The sequence below is a fragment of the Elephas maximus genome, chromosome 16 (genome assembly GCF_024166365.1).
Source record: "Elephas maximus indicus isolate mEleMax1 chromosome 16, mEleMax1 primary haplotype, whole genome shotgun sequence".
NCBI lineage: Eukaryota > Metazoa > Chordata > Mammalia > Proboscidea > Elephantidae > Elephas > Elephas maximus.
This window is the reverse complement of record NC_064834.1, coordinates 15,399,582-15,420,317: the sequence shown is the minus strand read 5'-3', so window position 1 is coordinate 15,420,317 and position 20,736 is coordinate 15,399,582. Positions and strand designations below refer to the sequence as shown.

Below are 20,736 nucleotides of genomic sequence, written 5' to 3'. Positions count from 1 at the left end.
TTACTGACACTGAATTGTAGGCGTAAAAATGGCTGAAATGGCGAAAGGAAAAAAAGGCACCAGTATTGCACGGAACATCCTCTTATTAAAAAATGTTTTGTTGTTTACCTGAAATTCAAATTTAACCACACATTCTGTATTTTTATTTGCTAAATTTGGCAACTCTATGTGTGACAGAAGCAAAAGGTCTGGAATACCACATTACCTTGCTAGATATGTCCCTGTCCACTTCCATTGGGCACATCAAAAAAAGAGCTAAAAAACAAAGTATATCCGAGCTTCCTTGACAGCCCATTCTATTTAAACCCCAGGGATACCACAAGGCCTTGCTGTTCACAAACTGTGTTGCAGTCCTATGGAGGACTTACCATTGGGGTCTTTCCTGAACAGTGTATTCATGACTGTAGCGTGGAGTTTCACACTATTCCACTCTTTCACTATTAGTCCAGATGACTGAAAACGTTCCAGCACTCGGTCAGCTAATTCCTGAAGCCTAGAGAAATTAAGGAAAAAATTACAGAAATCTTAACACACCCCTGAACCCCTGATTACTAATTTAACAATATTTATGGAATATCTAAGGATCTTTGGTGGCACAGTGGTTAAGTGCTCAGCTGCTAACCTAATCCAGTTGGAACCCACCAGCTGCTCTGCAGGAGAAAGATGTGACAGTCTGCTTGCATAAAGATTACAGCCCTGGAAACCCTATAGCGGTTCTACTGCATTTTATGCAAATAACACCCGCCTTCTGTGTTTGTTTGCCAATCTTGCCTCTCCCCCGCAAGGTATTTTCATAAGTGCCACTATGCCAATTTTTTTTCACATGTTGCTGTTAAAAAAAAAAAAATTAGCATAGCACACTTACGAAAATACCTCATGAGGGGAGGGCTCAATTGGCAGACACAGACGGTGTACGTTATTTGTGTAAAACTATGGTCCTCTGTCTTACAGGGTCACTATGAGTCAGAACTAACTCAACGGCAACAGGTCTGGGTTTCGGTACTTGGTGGAGCATCTATGTACTCTGTGCTATCACCATACAAGACCTTGCATTTAAGAGTAAGAAGAAAACGCTGCAGCTCCCACCATCATGGAGCTCACAGTCTTGTCAAGAGGACAGTCACAGAAACAAATAATTGTAATATATCGTGGCGAGTGTTATGTGGCACAACAAAAGGAGTGATCAGCCCTACCTGGAGAGGGCCATGTTTTCACAGGAGGTTTGAACTTGGTCTTGAAAGATTATTAAAGGCTTGTGGATAAAACCAGGAAAAGAAGGAAAGAAGGGCCCTCAAAGGAGAAGAAACAACATATGCAAAGATGGCCAGGCATATAAAACCATCCCACCTTTGGAAAACTGCCAATTATTTATTATGGCTGTAATAGAATGGAGATGAGCTGCATTTATAAGTAGTGATCTGACTTGAGAAGCCACAGAAAGGTTACTGAAAAGGGAATGGTGTGGTCAGAAGTACATTTCTGAAAGCCGACTCCTGTGGCAGAGTGGAAAGCGCATTAGAAGCGAAGAGGCCAGCAGCACAGAGGTAATCTAGGCAGCTACTATAATAGTAGGAAAAACAACAAACGTTTATTACGCGTCAGGCACCGTTCTGAGCACTTTATAGCTATTAAATCATTTAATCCTCACAATAAATTACCCTATTTTACCAATGACGTAACTGAGGCACACAGCGGTCATAAAACTTGATCAAGGTCACGTAACTAATAAGTGGTTGAGAAGAATTAGAACCCATACAGTCCGGTTTCAGAGACCATGCATGTCTTAATGACTGCAGTATAAAGGGGAAAATGATGAAGACCTGCACTACAGCAGGGACAGTGAGAACTGAGACAAGGGGATGGATTCCGAAGAGCTAGGTGAGAGAGAAGCTGATAGGTCCTGGTGTTTATTCAGATGCGGCAGTGTTAGCGGAGAGGAAGTTGAGAATGACTCTCAAGCGTCTACCCTAAATGACCAGGTGGTCACTGACCAAGGTGAGGAGTTATGGAGAAGCAACTGCTATTGCTAAGTTGTGCTGTGTTGTTGTAGGAAGGTTAATACTGTGTATGATTTTGCATGTGTGGCAGGATGTCAGGAAGGACATGTCCGGGGAGAGATGGAAATATAAGTCTGGAACTCAAGAGAAAAATCTGGGGAGTAGATACAGATCCTGGAGTCCTCAGTGCAAAAACAGTGGTTAAAATCATGGGATAGAGGCAGTCATCTGGATGAATTCAGACTAAGCCAAGATGAACGCTAAGAACAGAGCCCTATGGGATACTTCTATTTAAGGGGCAGAGAAGGAACCAGCAACGACAATTGATAAGGACGAGGGAAGAAGAAAAGAGAGACCAGGAAAGTGTGGTATCAGAGAGGCTGAAAGGAGAGTTACAAGGTTGGGGGGCGAGTGATAATCAATACAATACTACAGAAAAGCAAAGTAAGAAAGGGAGCAAAAACTGCCTATTTATTTCTGACAAACAGAATGTTGAATTGAGGAAAGGCTGTATTTTTCAATGAGAACAAGAATTAAAAGTGCTTACTGACAATAAATTATCCAAGAGAGGAGAAAGATGAAATTTTAGGCAATAGAGGAAATTAATAGAGTACAACCTCAAAGGAGACAGGAAGGGTTGATGTCCTCATAAAAACCCAAAACCCACTGCTGTCAAGTTGATTCCAATGCATAACAACTTTACAGGACAGAGCAGAACTGCCCCATAGAGTTTTCAAGGCTGTAATTTTTACGGAAGCAGCCTGCCACATCTTTCTCCCATGGGGCAGCTGGGGGATTGGAACTGCCAACCTTTTGATTAGCAACCGAGCGCTTAACCACTGTGCCACCTCAGTTCCTGATGTCACACCAAAAAAAAAACCCATTGCCATTGAGTCGACTTAGACTCATAGCAACCCTACGGGACAGAGTACAGCTGCCCCCCAGAGTTTCCAAAGAGTGGCTGATGGAGTCAAACTGCCTTCCTTTTGGTTAGCAGCCGGGCTTTTAACCACTACACCACCAGGCCTCCTAATGTTCTTGTAGGTGGTAGAAATACAACAAAACCTGTGCAAGCAGGAACTTGATGGGACTGTCTTGTTTTTCCGGGTCTTGCAAGTTTTCTGCCTTTGACAGGGTGCAATCTTACCACTTTTCTGTTGCTCCCTATTAGTGGAAAATATTTGCGTTTTCCTTCTTTGACAGGTTTCTGTCTTTCACATATTTTGGCTTTCACAGGTCTTACTGTATAGAGGTAAACAAAACAAATGACTGCCCTTTAATGAGAAACTAATTTGCTCTGTAAACCTTCTTCTAAAGTACAATTAAAAAAAAAAATCCCTGTCCTTAAGCAGCTCACATTCTAGTAGGAGACAGATAGTAAGGAACTACACATACACTCTGTCAAGTGGTGGTAAGCACCATAAAGAAAAGGGAATAGAAAGGAGGGAGCAGACTGTGATTGGGGAATGAGTGTGCTATTTTATCCATTTACTTATTTTTCAACTTTCGTATTTTTTTTATTGCGCTTTAAGTGAAAGTTTACAGTTCAAGTTAGTTTCTCATACAAAAAATTTATACACATATTGTTATATGACCCTAGTTGCTCTCCCTATAATGTGACAACACACTCCTCCTTTCCACCCCGGATTTCCTGTGTCCATTCAACCAGCCCCTTCCTGTCCCTTTCTGCCTTCTTATCTCACCTCCAGACAGGAGCTGCCCATTTAGTCTCACGTATCTACTTGAGCTAAGAAGTACTCTCTTCACAAGTATCATTTTATGTCTTACGTCTTACAGTCCAGTCTAATCTTTGTCTGAAGAGTTGGCTTTGGGAATGGTTTCATTTCTGGGCTAACAGAGTCCAGGGGCCGTGTCTTCCGGGGCCTCTCCAGTTTCAGTCAGACCATTACATCTGGTCTTTTTACTAGACTTTGAGTTCCATACCTCACTCTTCTCTTGTCGAGGACTCTCTGTTGTGTTCCCTGTCAGGGCAGTTGGTGGTGGTAGCTGGGCACCATCTAGTTCTTCTGATCTCAGGCTGATGGAGTCTCTGGTTTATGTGGCCCTTTCTGTCTCTTGGGCTAATATCTTCCTTGTGTCTTTGGTGTTCTTCATTCTCCTTTGCTCCAGGTGGGTTGGGATCAATTAATGTATCTCAGGTGGCCACTTGCTAGCTTTTAAGACCCCAGATCCCTGAGTGTGCTATTTTAGATAGAGTGACCAGGGAAGGTCTCTCTAATAAAGGAAGTGACATTTGAGCAGAGACCTGAGGGAACAGCATACCAGAGAAAGGGAACAATAACTATAGACATATGAGGCAGGCATAGGTGAGATATGAGTGAGGAATAGTGGGGAAGCCTGTGTGTGGAGTGAAATTGGGGAGAGGGGTGATGATACCGGAGAGGTAAGGAGGACCACATAGGGCCCTCAGTCTCTTGCAAAGCTTTCGCTCTAAGTGAGCTTTTAGAGGATGTTTGGCAGAGAAATGACAATCTGATTGACATTAAAAAAAAAAAAAAAACTGTGGCTACCATGTAGAGGGCAGACTGTGACGGACGCAAGGATGGAAGCAGGAAGCCAGTTAGGAGACTATGGAGGTGGTAGCAGTGGAGGTGGTGAGAAGCGGTAGACTTTCTGATACAACGGAGTCAGAAGTTGAAGGAATATAAAAGAATTTTGTTCTGAGCAACTAACAACTGAATGTCAAAGAACACAACGCATTTAAGGATTTGTGAGAAATTTTAGAGAGAGAGAAGGACAGCGACAAGATGGAAAGGTAGGCTGAAACCATGTTTTGAGGGCCCCGTGTGGGCCAGGAAGGGTTGGAATCTTATTTGGTTAACATAGAAAGCCTGCGAGGGTTTTTACGAAGTAACATGCACAGGAAAAATAAAGGCATGGAAACCAGTTAAGATAGACGTTGTATCATTTCCTTCTTCCTTACAGAATTATCTTTTTTTCCTGAATACAAAAAAATGTTCATTGTAGAAGTTATGGAAAATGCAGCAAAGCATAAACAGGAAAATATAGCCTCACCATCCACAGATACACACTGTTAACTTTTTGACATGTATTCTTTCAACCTTTTTCTATGCATATACATCAATTTTAAAAAGACTATAACATACTTTTCTATCATCTCCTTATGTCACTTAATATACACCGATTACTTTTCCATGTCATTAACTTTTTTTCTAAAATATCATTTTAAATAGCTTTTAGAGTAGTTTAAACCAGCAATGAGAAAGGCTAACCAACAAAATATTGGTAAGGGAGAAAGAGGACTGATTCCTGAAAACGGTCATGTCCCTAAATTCCGAAGGGGAAGATAAAATACTCTCATGCTGCCGGTAACTCTAAACCAGTTAATTATGCACATGGATTTCCAGGCAAAGGCCTACATTACAGGGGGTCTAAAAGTTTCTGTTACCACCACAAAACTGTAAAGATTCTGAAATGTTTCTAACTAGTACAACACCGCGTTTAAGTCTGAACATGAGGATGACACTGCAAAATCCACCTCAATCACAAACCACAGCAGAACGATGCCTCACTGTTCTCTTTATTAAAAAGAAAAGTGGGCAGGAGTACAGCTATGTAAGAACAGGGAGCAGGAAATGCTAGAAGAGGAAAATTAAACGGATTAAATTCAAGAAAACCAGCTTTGTCCTTCTAGAAAACTAGAGTTTCTGCCCAATATATTGATTTACAACTTTAAAGAGATTAAAGTCCTTTAAAAAGTTCTCTTGTAGCTTTCTCAGTTTACACAGGAGGAAATGAAGCACCGACAGCCTGAGTTGCTCAGAGTCAGCGATGCAAGGGACCAGAAGCCAAGTCCCCTGGGCACCCGGGTCTGCTGTTACCAATTTACTATACCCTCCGTGAAGGCTAAGTCTTCACCTCATTCACTGTACCAGTGTACCCCATATACACCTGCTGCATGCATGAATAAATTCACAGGGATAGCTATTTTGGAGTTTAAGAGAACTTAAGGGTACTTGGGCATAATCACTAAAATCTGCAGGTCAATGTCATGGATACTATATTTGACAACACATCACCATATTTCTGTTCCTTCAATTCTCACTTCATTGACCCCTTCCTGTTTGACTATGAATGAGTCACAAAGTTTCTCTATGCCTTTGCTTCCTCATAAGTGAAGTAAAAGTAATTCAGGGCTGCTGTGAAAAAAAATAGTAAATTATTCCCAAGCAGCTTGATCATTTAGGCAGTTGCATTAGGTTTGAAAACAGAAGCCAGTTCTTAATTTGTGAATCTAAACTCTCATTTTAAAGGCCTCTAAGTACTACAGAGCTCTGGCACTCCCGAGCTATCTCCAGACATGGAGTTGAGCTGCACAATGATTACTGAGTCACCAGAAAGTGCACAGTCCGGGCTTCTGTTTATTTTTTCAATTGAATACAGTTGTATTCAATTAATACTTCTGTGTACACAGGCATTATGCTAGTCGCTATAAGAATAAAAAATTAAACAAGCTGGACTTGTTCTTAAACAGCTTATAATCTATTAACATAACAAAATTTTTGTTTTTATTTTTATATGAGACTATACATAGACTTTGGTCATGACATAAGCAATACAAGGCGCTTTGAGTAATTTAAAAGTGGAAGAGATTACAGCTGCGTTGGGACCAGAATAGGATACAAGGAAGATGGGCTTAGAACGGGAGCTATCTGTGCTGAAATCATCTTTGTATATCAGCTGAATGAATAAATGTCTTAATAAACATTCAGTGAACATCTACTATGAGCCATATGTTGTAAAAGGCCCTGGGTGAACGAGGCTAAAAAAGACATACGCCCGTTCTTGATAATCTTACAGTCTACTGGAGAAAAAAAGGAAGGACAGGAAGAAGGAAAGACAGACAGCATTTGGGCACAAACAGGCAAGAAGCAACATGAGGGAAATTTCAGCCACAAGAAAAGATATTAACAAAGACACAAAGGACCGTCAACAAGTAGTGAAGCTGGCTGGAACCTGGAGCAGGTATAAGAAAATGGAAGATAAAACTGAAATACTGAGTTGGTGTCATACTGGAAGGTCCTGAATGTTAGACTGAGGAATATGAATGTGAAATGATGCGAGATTTTTGAACAAAGAAGTCTTATGGTACAACGGCTGTGGCTCAGAAGGACTGATCCAGCAGTATCTCACAGGATCTGTACACACTGAGGAAACCCTGGTGGGGTAGTGGTTAAAAGCTACAGCTGCTAACCAAAAGGTCAGCAGTTCAAATCCCCCAGGTGCTCCTCGGAACCATGCGGGGCAGTTCTTGACAGCAATGGGTTTTTTTTTTTTTTTTTTTTTTAATACACACTGCCATAAAAGTAATGGCCAAGCTGTATTTCACAAAAGGAACAAACTGCAGAACAGAATGCATAATGTGGTCCCATTTGTGTAAAATAATATGCATACAAAATGACTCTTCACAGTGTTTGCTCTGGAGAGGAAAACTGGGAGTCAGAACAGGGCGCAAGAGAGTCACTTAATTTTCACTTTAGCCATTTTTAAGGCTTGATTTTTATAAAACAACATAAAAAGAAGCTTGGCTATGAAAGGGAGATGGGAAACTATTCGTAATGATGTTGGCTGCATAACTGTGAAATTCAATTCTGATATATACCTACATACCCATAAACTCGTTGCCATCGAGTCTATTTCAACTCATACTGATCCGATAGGACAGAGTAGAACCGCCCCATAAGGTCTACAAGAAATGCCTGGTGGATTTAAACTGCCGACCTTTTGGTTAGCAGCCAGGGTCTCAACCACTTTGCCACCAGGGCTCCATACATACATATACATATATATGCAAACACACGAATCTATCCACCTCTCATCTTCTTTTCATCAAACTTTGTAGAAGAGTATATATCCACTTTTTTTTTTAATAATTTTTATTGTGCTTTAAGTCAAAGTTTACAAATCAAGTCAGTCTGTCACATATAAGCTTATATACACCTTACTCCATACTCCCACTTACTCTCCCCCTAATGAGTCAGCCCACTCCCCCCTTTCAGTCTCTCCTTTCGTGACAATTTTGCCAGTTTCTAACCCTCTCTACCCTTCTATCTCCCCTCCAGACAGGAGATGCCAACACAGTCTCAAGTGTCCACCTGATACAAGTAGCTCACTCTTCATCAGCATCTCTCTCCAACCCATTGTCCAGTTCCTTCCATGTCTGATGAGTTGTCTTCGGGAATGGTTCCTGTCCTGGGCCAACAGAAGGTTTGGGGACCACGACCACTGGGATTCTTCTAGTCTTAGTCAGACCATTAAGTCCGGTCTTTTTATGAGAATTTGGGGTCTGCATCCCACTGTTCTCCTGCTCCCTCGGGAGTTCTCTGTTGTGCTCCCTGTCAGGGCAGTCATCGGTTGTGGCCGGGCACCATCTAGTTCTTCTGGTCTCAGGATGATATAAGTCTCTGGTTCATGTGGCCCTTTCTGTCTCTTGGGCTCATAGTTATCGTGTGACCTTGGTGTTCTTCATTCTCCTTTGATCCAGGTGGGTTGAGACCAATTGATGTATCTTAGATGGCCGCTTGTTAGCATTTAAGACTATATCCACTTATTCTTAATCCCTTTTTCTGGTCTGTCATGAGCACAGGCTTGTCAGTCAACCAGAGCTGGTCAAACCATTCTACCACTCACAGTCACATGCTAATTACCATTGCCCGTGATGACCTGACCAAGTATACCTGAACAAACGCAACACTTGCCTCTTATACCAACACTGTAAAAAAAACAAAACCAAAAACAGTAAGCTGAAAGCAAAAATACTTGGTATCAAGACAAACTGCTGATAAGTTTATATATCCAGACTGACTGGCTTATTGATCTCCTGTTCTCTCTTCACATGTTTTGGGGGGAAAAAAAGTAAATATATATTTACAAAGTGTTTCGTAATCTGCTTTTAACACATAATACTCTTTGTGAACATTTTCCACTTTATTAAATACTCTTCCAAGACGTAATTTTTAGTCACTCCACAGCATTCTCTACTTCTATAGATGTTTATTTCCCATCAATTTCATTTTGATGACTATTTAGACTACTTCCAATGCTTACTGTTATACACAATACTCCAATAGATATCTTTACATATAAGTATTTGTCCACATTTCCAGTTAATTCCATTAGATAAATTCCTAGAGGGAGAATTACGGAATTAAGAAGTATAAAATGAAATTCTTGGCACAAAATGTCACCCTGCTCTCTGGGAAGCTTGTATTAATTTATATTTTACCAGCAGTGGCCTTTTCATGTCATCATATTGAACACCTACTTAGTGTTGTTCTACTTTTAAAATCTGTCTTCTTTCTTTCAACAGATTTTAAACTCCTTAAGGTTAGGGCCATTTTACCCATTTTTGTATCTCTTATGGTGTCTAATACAGGGCCTGGTACTTTGTAAGTACTTAGTTATTCTGGGGTATTTATCTTTTTTTTTTTAAATACATTTTATTTTTTAGAGCATTTTCAGGCTAACAGCAAAATTACACAGAAAATACAGTTCCCATATATACCTTCTCCCCACTGCATACCATTTCTCCTATTATTCATATCTTCCATTCATGGGCACATTTGTTACAACTGGTGAACCAATATCAATATGTTATTATTAACTAACGTACACAGCATGTGTTCACGGTTCACTTTTTGTGTTGTACAGTTCTTTGGGTTTTGACAAATGCATAATGTCATGTATCAATTTTAATTCAGTCTTTTAACTCTGACATTCTTAAAAGATATTGGGAAAAAAGTTTCCTTTTAAGTATTGGCATTATATCTTGATTCCTTACGTAATCTCCTTCTCCAATTACAGTTCACAATAGGCCGGGTGAGCAGTTGCTTATTTTGATATCTTTGCCTGTACTGCTGGATAAGATAGTAACAGGCTTTCCTTTGGTCTCTGCCTTCTGTTGGTTTATAGTTTGGATATTTATCTTTTGTCCAGCCACTTGTTAGCACTTTTACTGACCTCTTATCAATTTTAAAGTTTTTAGCAGACTGTTATGTTATCTGCAAATAACGACAATTATATCTCCTTTCAAACATGTTTTCTTTCTGATTGCAATGGGTATAAACCAGTATGTTATCATTCAATATGACTGTTGATTACTGCTTTAAACAGATATTTATCTTATTAGGACACATCTATTTCTAGTTTTCAATTTAAAAAATGGGTTGAATTTTGTCAAAAGCCTTTTACACATCTATCTTAGTTATCTAGTGGTGCTATAACAGAAATACCACAAGTGGATGGCTTCAGCAAAGAGAAATTTATTCTCTCACAGTCTAGTAGGTTACAAGTCCAAATTCAGGTCATCGGCTCCAGGGGAAGGATTTCTCTTCTTGGCTCTGGAGGAAGGTCCTTGTCATCAATCTTCTCCTGGTTGAGGAGCTTCTCAGCACAGGGACCCCAGGTCCAAAGGAAGTGCTCTGTTCCTGCTCTTTATTCTTGGTAGTATCAGGTCCCCAAGTCTCTGCTTGCTTCCTTTTCCTTTTATCTCTTGTAAGGTAAAAGGTAGTACAGGCCACACCCCCAGGGAAACTTCCTTTACATTGGATCAGGGATGTGACCTTAGTAAGGGTATTAGAATCCCACCCTAATCCTCTTTAACATAAAATTACAATCACAAATTGGAGGACAAGCACACAATACTGGGAATCATGGCCCACCCAAATTGATACACACATTTTTGGGAGGACATAATTCAATCCATGACAACATCTTTTTAGATATTTATTTTTAATTTGACCTATTTGGGAGTATATTATTAGATTTCCTGGTTTTTACTCATCTTTGCATTCCTGAGATAAATCAGCTTAATCACGATGGATCATATTCACCTACTCCTATCTTCCACTTTCAGAAAACTGCCTAATCAAAAAGATGTTACTATTCTTGCCTCCATGTATCGATTCCCATTGCTGCTGCCCTAGTTCAGGCCTTTTTTGCTTCTTACCTGAACTACTACAATGGCTTTTAAATACTTTCCCCTCCTGTTCCTGGCTCTTCACTTCAGTTACATACTTAATATATAATTGCATTTAATCTATATAGATCCCTTTGAGTAGAATCACTTGCTCATGAAGCTGAGTCTTTGTATCCTTGAATGCAGGTAGTCTCTCAATTTATAATTTTCTGAAAAAGGTCTTGCACATAAAAAAAAAAACTTTGCTATATTTATTCCTAAGAACCTTATAGTTTTTGTTGCTACTGTAAATGGATGGCATCTTTTTAAAAGTGATGTTCTGTTTATTGCTGGTATATAGAAAACAGACTAGGAAGAAGGATCTGGCAGCCTACTTCTGAAAAGAATTAGCCAGTGAAAACCCTACGAACAACAGCAGAACATTGTCTGATATAGTGCTCGAAGGTATGCCCCCCAGGTTGGAAGGCATTCAAAACACAAATGTGGAAGAGCTGCCTCCTCAAAGTAGAGTCGATTTTAATGACATGGATGGAGGAAAGCTTTTAGGAGCTTTGTTTGCTGGTGTGGCACAACTCAAAATGAGAAGAAACAGCTGCAAACATCCATTAATAGTCGGAACCTAGAATGTATAAAGTATGAACCTAGGAAAATTGGAAATCATCAAAAATTAAATGGAATGCATAAACATCGATATCCTAGGCATTAGTGAGCTGAAATGGACTGGTATTGGCCATTCTGAATCAGACAATCATATAGTCTACCATGCTGGGAATGAGAACTTGAAGAGTAATGCTGTTGCATTCATCGTCAAAAAGAACATTTCAAGATATATCCTGAAGTACAACGCTGTCAGTGATAGGATAATATCCTTATGCCTACAAGGAAGACCAGTTAATACCACTATTATTCAAATTTACGCACCAACCACTAAGGCCAAAGATGAAAAAATAGAAGATTTTTATCAGCTTCTGCAGTATGATATTGATCGAACATGCAATCAGGATGCACTGATAATTACTGGTGATTGGAATGTGTAATTGGAAACAAAGGATCATTAGTGGAAAATATGGCCTTGGTGATAGAAACAACACCGGAGATCGAATGACAGAATTTTGCAAGACCAATGACTTCTTCACTGCAAACACCTTTTTTCACCAACATAAACGGTGACTACACACATGGACCTGGCCAGATGGAACACAAAGGAATCAAATCGACTACATCTGTGGAAAGAGAAGATGGAAAAGCTCAACATCATCAGTCAGAACAAGGCCAGGGGGCTGGCTGGAACAGACCATCAGTTGCTCATGTGCAAGTTCAAGTTGAAGCTGAAGAAAATCAGAGCAAGTCCACAAGAGTCAAAGTATGACCTGGAGTATATCCCACCTGAACTTAGAGACCATCTCAAGAACAGATTTGATGCATTGAACACTAATGACTGAAGACCAAAGGAGTTGTGGAATGACATCAAGGACATCATACATGAAGAAAGCAACAGGTCATTGAAAAGATGGGAAAGAAAAAAAAGACCAAGATGGATGTCAGAGGAGACTCTGAAACTTGCTCTCAAAAGTCAAGCAGCTAAAGCAAAAGAAAGAAATGATGAAGTAAAAGAAATGAACAGAAGGTTTCAAAGAGCAGCTTGAGAAGAAAAAGGAAGTATTATAATGACACGTGCAAAGATCTGGAGATGGAAAACCGAAAGGGAAGAACACATTTGGCGTTTCTCAAGCTGAGAGAACTGAAAAAAAATTCAAGCTTTGAGTTGCAATAGTGAAGGATCCTATGGGGAAAATATTAAACAACGCAGGAAGCATCAAAAGAAGATGGAAGGAATACACAGAGTCATTATACCAAAAAGAATTAGCCAACGTTCAACCATTTCAAGAGGTGGCATATGATCAGGAACCGATGGTACTGAAGGAAGAAGTCCAAGCTGCACTGGAGGCATTAGCAAAAAATAAGGCTCCAAGAATTGATGGAATATCAATTGAGATGTTTCAACAAACGAATACAGCACTGGAACTGCTCAGCCGACTTTGCCAAGAAATTTAGAAAATGGTTACCTGGCCAACCAACTGGAAGAGATCTATATTTATGCCTATTCCCAAGAAAGGTGATGCAACCAAATGCATAAATTATCGAACAATATCATTAATATCACACACAAGCAAAATTTTGCTGAAGATCATTCAAAAACGGCTGCAGCAGTATATCGACAGGGAACTGCCAGAAATTCAGGCCAGATTCAGAAGAGGACGTGGAATCAGGGATTATCATTGCTGATGTCAGATGGATCCCGGCTGAAAGCAGAGAATACCAGAAGGATGTTTACCTGTGTTTTATTGACTATGCAAAGGCATTCGACTGTGTGGATCATAACAAATTATGGATAACATTTTGAAGAACAGGAATTCCAGAACACTTAATTGTGCTCATGAGGAACCTGTACATAGAACAAGAGGCAGTTGTTCAGACAGAACAAGGAGATACTACGTGGTTTGAAGTCAGGAAAGGTGTGCATCAGGGTCATATCCTTTCACCATACCTATTCGATCTGTATGCTGGGCAAATAATCCGAGAAACTGGGCTATATGAAGAACGGGCATCAGGATTGGAGGAAGACTCATTAACAACCTGCGTTATGCAGATGACCCAACCTTGCTTGCTGAAAGTGAAGAGGACTTGAAACGCTTATTGATGAAGATCAAAGACTACAGCCTTCAGTATGGATTACACCTCAACATAAAGAAAACAAAAATCCTCACAACTGGACCAATAAGCCACACCTTGATAAACGGAGAAAAGATCAAAGTTGTCAAGAATTTCATTTTACTTGGATCCACAATCAACACCCATGGAAGCAGCAACCAAGAAATCAAAAGGTGCATTGCACTGGGTAAATCTGCTGCGAAGAACCCTTTAAAGCGTTGAAAAGCAAAGATGTCACCCTGAAAAATAAGGTGCGCCTGACCCAAGCCATGGTATTTTCAATCACATCATTTACATGTGAAAGGTGGACAATGAATAAGGAAGACCGAAGAACAAGTGACACCTTTGAACTGTGGTGTTGGCGAAGAATATTGAATATACCACGGACTGCCAAAAGAACGAACAAATCGGTCTTGGAAGAAGTACAACCGGAATGCTCCTTAGAAGCAAGGATGGTGAGACTGAGTCTTACATACTTTGGATGTGTTGTCAGGAGGGATCAGTCCCTGGAGAAGGACATCATGCTTGGTAAAGTAGAGGGTCAGCAGAAAAGAAGACGATCCTCAAGGAGATGGACTGCCAAAGTGGTTGCAACAGTGGGCTCAAGCATAACAACGACTGTAAGGATGGTGTAGGATCGAGGAGTGTTTCGTTCTGTGGTACATAGGGTCGCTATGAGTCAGAACTGACTCAATGGCACCTAATGACAACAGAAAAGCAACTGATTTTAGTATACTGACTTTATAGCCAATCACCTTAAACCTATCATTTCTAATAACTTAATCTACAGAGTCTTTAGGGTTCTCTACATAATCATATCATCTGTGAATAATGACAGTTCTGTTTTCTCCTTTGTAGTTCTTGTGCCTTTAATTTCTTATTCTTCTTGCCTTACTGCACTGGCTAAGTCCTTGAATAAAAGTGTTGATAGTAGGTGTTTGTGTCCTGTCACTGATTTTAAAGGGAATATTTCCAACTTTTCCACATAGAAAGTGGTATTTTTCTGAAGACATTTGTGAATATATCCTTCATCAGAATGAAGAAATGCCCCCATCCCTTGTCTGCTCAGAGCTGTTTTTTTAATTATGAGTACATGTTAAGTTTTATAAAATTCTTTTCTGCATACATTGAGATATTACATGCCTTTCTGCTTCAATCTTTAATGTGGTTAATTTATAGATTTTCTAATGTGAAATGACCCAAGATGATATAAACCCAAACTGATCATGGGTGTTTTCTTTTTTATATACTACTGTATTCAGTTGGTCAATATTTTGTTTAGGATTTTTATGTCTGTTTATAAGTGAGGTTGACCTATAATTTTCCTGTCTTATACTGTATTTAATTTAGGTATCAAGGTTATAATAGACTCAAGAATAAGCTGAAAAGAGGCTGGAATTTTTCTATGCCCTGGAAGATTTTGTATAAGATTGGAACAACCTGTACCTTGAAAATTCAATATTATTCATTTGTAAAACCATCTAAGCCCAGCGATTGTTGTGTTTTTTGGTTTTGTTTTTTGTAGGAAATGTCAAATTTCTTTAATATTTATAGGACTATTAGGCTTTCTATTCTTCTTGAGTCTTTTTGATAAGTTACTTTTCTGGGAATTCTCCTCATTTTGTCTTAAGCTTTCAAATTTCTTGGCATGGAGTTGTTCATAATATTCTCTTATTTTTAAAATTACTTACTAAAATTTTTTTCATTCCTGATATTGTTTAGTTAGACCTTTCTCTCTCTTTTTCCTTGATCAGTTTTGCCAGAAGTTTTTATTTTTTATTAATCTTTTCAAAATAACCAAACTTTGGCTATATTGGTTCTAATTGCGTATTTGTTTTCTATTTTATTAATTTATGCCCTTACCTTTATAATCTTCCTTCTACTTTTTGGGGGTTTATTCTGTTGCTTTTTTTCTAATTTCTTCAGTTAGATACTTACCTAATTTTCTTTTCTAACATAACCATTTAAGGCTATAAATTTCCCTTTAGATATCACTTTCACCATACCTCAAATTTTGAATTACAGTATTTTCACTATTACTCAGTTCTAAATGTTATAAATCCTCATTATGATTTCTTCTTTGACACATGGGTTATTTAGAAGTGTTTTCTTAATGTCCAAATACACAGGGATTTGAAAAAAAATAATCTTTTTCTGACAGACCTCTCATTTTGCTGCATCATGGTAAAGGAAAAGCGGTCTATGAAGTACCATCTCATTGAAATTTATTAAACCTTACTTATGATCTTTTTTTTTTTTTTATGATCTAGGATGTGGTCAACTTTTTTAACTGTTCCATGGGCTTGAAAAGGATATGAATTTTCTAATTGCTGGGTATATAATTCCATAAATGGCTATTAGATTAAGCTTATTAATTGTTAAAATCCTCTATGTCTTTACTGAATTTTATCTACTTTACCTATCAATAATTAAGACATGTTGCAGTCTCCTCCTATGATAATGGACTTCTCAATTTCTCCCTAATAAAAAATTAATCATACAAATTTTGATTAATCTACTATGTTTATGCAAATTTATGAGTGGTATATCTTCCCAGCAAATGGAACCTTTTATCATTATATAATAACCTCCTCTATTGCTAATAATACATTTTTTCTTTAAGCCTATTGTATCCGATAATAATTCTGCTATGACAACTTTCTTTGGGTATCTGCCTACTATATCATTTTCCTCTCTATTATTTCAATCTTATGCTGTAGATGTGTCTCTTGTAAAGGGCACATGGCTTAATTTTATTTCTATCTAATCTTACAATCTCTTAACTGTTGAGTTTATTCCATTAACATATATTATACTTATACATCTGGACCTTTCTATCTTACTTTTTATTTCTATTCCTCCCATTTTTTCTGTGTGTGTAGTCCCCCTCCCCTTTCTGGACTGAATTTAAGTTTGTTCCTTTTTTCCTCTTTTCCTTCTACTTGTTTGGAATTTATACATCCCATTTCTCAACTACCGTATGTGGAAGTTCTACTTTGTCCTACAGGGTTGCTATGAGTTGGAATCGACTTGGTAACAGTGGGTTTTTTTTTAATTACTATTTTTATACTTACCCTTAAATTTTTACTATGAGCATTTTGCTTAGCTAAGTCTAACATTAAATAATATCATCTTTGAAATTAAAAAAAAAATTTTTATTGTGCTTTAAGTGAAAGTTTACAAATCAAGTCAGTCTTTCCCTACATCTAAAGTAGTTCTTATCTACTAACTAATTTTTTTTTTAATTAGTGAAAAGCCCCTCTCCCTCCCTCCCTCTCCCTTCTCGTCACCATCAAAAAATATTTTCTTCTCTGTTTAAACTATTTCTCAAGTTCTTATAATAGTAGTCTTATACAATATTTGTCCTTTTGCAAGTAATTTCACTCAGCATAACGCCTTCCAGATTCCTCCATGTTATGAAATGTTTCACAGGTTCATCACTGTTCTTTAACGATGCTTAGTATTCCACTGTGTGAATATACCATAATTTATTTATCCTTTCATCCGTTGATAGGCACCTTGGTTGTTTCCACCTTTGTTGCTAAAGAGTGCTGCAATGAACATGGGTGTGCATGTATCTGTTTGTGTAAAGACTCCTATTTCTCTAGGATACATTGCAAGGAGTGGGATTGCTGGATCCTATGGTAATTCTATTTCTAGCTTTTTAAGGAAGCACCAAACTCATTTCCAAAGTGGTTGTACCATTTTACATTCCCACCAGCAGTGTGTAAGTGTTCCAGTCTCTCCACAACCTCTCCAACATTTATTATTTTGTGTTTTTTGGATTAATGCCAGCCTTGTTGGAACGAGATGGAATCTCATTGTAGTTTTGATTTCCATTTCTCTAATGACTAATGATCATGAGCATTTCCTCATCTACTGTTAGCTGCCTGAATGTCTTCTTTAGTGAAATGTCTGTTCATATCTTTTGCCCATTTTTTAAATTGGGTCATCTTTTTGTAGTTGAGTTTTTGCAGTATCATGTAGATTTTAGAGATCAGGTGCTGATTGGAAATGTCACAGCTAAAAACTTTTTCCCAGTCTGTAGGGAATCTTTTGATGAAGTCTTTGGATGAGCGTAAGTGTTTGATTTTTAGGAGCTCCCAGTTATCTAGTTTCTCTTCTGCATTGTTAATAATGTTTTGTATACTGTTTATGCCAGGCTCCTCACGTTGTCCCTATTTTTTCTTCCATGATCTTTATCGTTTTAAATTTTAAATTTAGGTCTTTGATCCATTTTGAGTTCGTTTTTGTGCATGGTGTGAGATATGGGTCTTGTTTCGTTTTTTTGCAGATGGATATCCAGGTATGCCAGCACCAATTGTTAAAAGGACTGTCTTTTCCCATTTGACTGACTTGGGGCCTCTGTCAAATATCAACTGCTAATATGTGGATGGATTTATGTCTGGATTCTCAATTCTGTTCCATTGGTCTATATATCTATTGTTGTACCAGTACCAGGCTGTTTTGACTACTGTGGTGGTATAACAGGTTCTAAAATCAGGTAGACTGAGGCCTCCCACTTTGTTCGTCTTTTTCAGTAATGCTTTACCTATCCGGGGCCTCTTTCACTTCCATATGAAGTTGGTGATTTGTTTCTCCAACGCGTTAAAAAATGTTGTTGGAATTTGAATCAGAATTGCATTGTGTCTATAGATCACTTTTGGCAGAACAGACATTTTTACAATGTTGAGTCTTCTTATCCATGAGCAAGGTATGTTTTTCCACTTATGCACTTCCCACTTTTGGTTTCTTGCAGAAGTGTTCTGTAGTTTTTTTTTTTTTTTTGTATAGATCTTTTAAATCTCTGGTAAGATTTATTCCTAAGTATTTTATCTTCGTGGGGGCTACTGTAAATGGTATTGATTTGGTGATTTCCTCTCAATGTTCTTTTTGTTGGTGTAGAGGAATCCAACTGATTTTTATATGTTTATGTTGTATCCTGATACTCTGATGAACTCTTCTATTAGTTTCAGTAGTTTTCTTGAAGATTCCTTAGGGTTTTCTGGGTATAAGATCATGTCATCTGCAGACAGAGATATTTTTATTTCTTCCTTGCAATCTGGATGCCCTTTATTTCTTTATCTAGCCTAATTGCTCTGGCTAGGACCTCCAGCACAATGTTGAATAAGAGTGGTGATAAAGGGCATCCTTGTCTGGTTCCCAATCTCAGTGGGAATGCTTTCAGGCTCTCTCCATTTAGGATGATGCTGGCTACTGGCTTTGTATAAAGGCCCTTTATTATGTTGAGGAGTTTTCCTTCTATTCCTATTTTGCTGAGGAGTTTTTTTTTATCATGAATGGGTGTTGAACTCTGTCAAATGCCTTTTCTGCATCAATTGATAAAATCATGTGATTCTTGTCTTTTGTTTTATTTATATGATAGATTATATGAATTGTTTTTCTCATGTTGAACCATTCCTTCATACCTGGTATGAATCCCAGTTGGTCATGGTGAATTATTTTTTTGATATGTTGTTGAAATCCATTGGCTAGAATTTTGTTGAGGGTTTTCGCATCTACATTCACGAGAGATATAGGTCTGTAATTTTCTTTTTTTGTGGTGTCTTTATGTGGTTTTGGCATCAGGGATATGTTGGCTTCACAGAATGAGTCTGGGAGTATTCTGTCCTTTTTCTATGCGTGAAATGCCTTTAGCAGTTATTAGTGCTAACTCTTCTCTGAAAGTTTGGTAGAACTCTGCAGTGAAGCAATCCGGGCCAGGGCTTTTTTTGGGGGGGAGTTTTTTTGATGACCTTTTCAATCTCTTCTTCTGTTATGGGTCTACTTAGTTCTTCTACTTCTGTTTCTGTTAGCTTTGGTAGGTAGTGTGTTTCTTGGAATTCGTCCATTTCTTCTAGGTTTTCAAATTTATTAGAGTATGATTTTTCATAGTAATCTGATATGATTCTTTTAATTTCAGTTGGGTGTGTTGTAATGTTGTCCATCTCATTTCTTATTCGGGTTATTTGCTTCCCCTCCTGCTTTTCTTTTGTCAGTTTGGCCAGTGGTTTATCAATTTTTTCAATTATATTTCTGTTTTCTATTTCATTTAGTACTGCTCTCATTTTTATTATTTCCTTTCTTCTGGTGCCTGAGGGTTTCTTTTGTTGCTCTCTTTCTATTTGTTAAAGTTGTAGGGATAATCCTTTGATTTTGGCCCTTTCTTCTTTTTGTATGTGTGCATTTATTGATATAAATTGACCTCTGAGCACTGCTTTCGCTGTACCCCAAAGGTTCTGATAGGAAGTGTTTTCATTCTCATTGGATTCTCTGAATTTCTTTATTCCATCCTTAATGTCTTCTATAATCCAGACTTTTTTGAGCAGGGTATTGTTCAGTTTCCAAGTGTTTGATTTCTTTTCCCCGCTTTTTCTGTTATTGATTTCCACTTTTATGGCCTTATGGTCCGAGAAGATGCTTTGTAATATTTCAGTGTCTTGGATTCTGCTAAGGCTTGCTTTATGACCTAATATGTGGTCTATTCTAGAGAATGTTCCATGTGCACTAGAAAAGAAAGTATACTTGGTTGCTGTTGGGTGGATTGTTCTGTATATGTCTGTGAGGTCAATTTGGTTGACTGTGGCATTTAGATCTTCCATGTCTTTTCTGAGCTTCTTTCTCGATGTTCTGTCCTTCACCGAAAGCGGTGTGTTAAAGTCTCCTACTATTGCTGTGGAGCTGTCTATCGCACTTTGCAATGCTGATACAGTTTGTTTTATGTATCTTGCAGCCCTGTCATGGGGTGCAGATATATTTAATATGGTTATATCCTCCCGGTGTATTGTCCCTTCAATCATTACATAGTGTCCTTCTGTATCCTTTATGATGGATTTCACTTTAAAGTCTATTTTGTCAGAAATTAGTATTGCCACTCCTGCTCTTTTTTGATTGTTGTTTGCTTGATATATTTTTTTCCAACCTTTGAGTTTTAGTTTGTGTCTCTAAGTCTAAGGTGTGTCTCTTGTAGGCAGCATACAGACAGATCTTGTGTTTTAATCCATTCTGCCACTCTCTGTCTCTTTATTGGTGTACTTAGTCCAGTTACATTCAGTGTAATTATGGATA

The 20,736-nt window shown here is 38.3% G+C and overlaps 1 protein-coding gene across 12 annotated transcripts in view; it reads right to left on the bottom strand.

Moving 5' to 3' along the window:
- Window positions 1-20,736, bottom strand: part of ASCC1 (activating signal cointegrator 1 complex subunit 1) — a 149,242-nt gene that overhangs the window by 44,410 nt on the left and 84,096 nt on the right. For all 12 annotated transcript variants that reach the window (XR_007513401.1, XR_007513402.1, XM_049854823.1 and 9 more), the window contains one exon: window positions 369-493. Coding sequence is in view for 10 of the 12 variants with exons in the window: in XM_049854823.1 (XP_049710780.1) it covers window positions 369-493 (125 nt within the window). In the remaining 2 variants the exon portion in view is untranslated. The remainder of the gene's footprint in view (window positions 1-368; window positions 494-20,736) is intronic.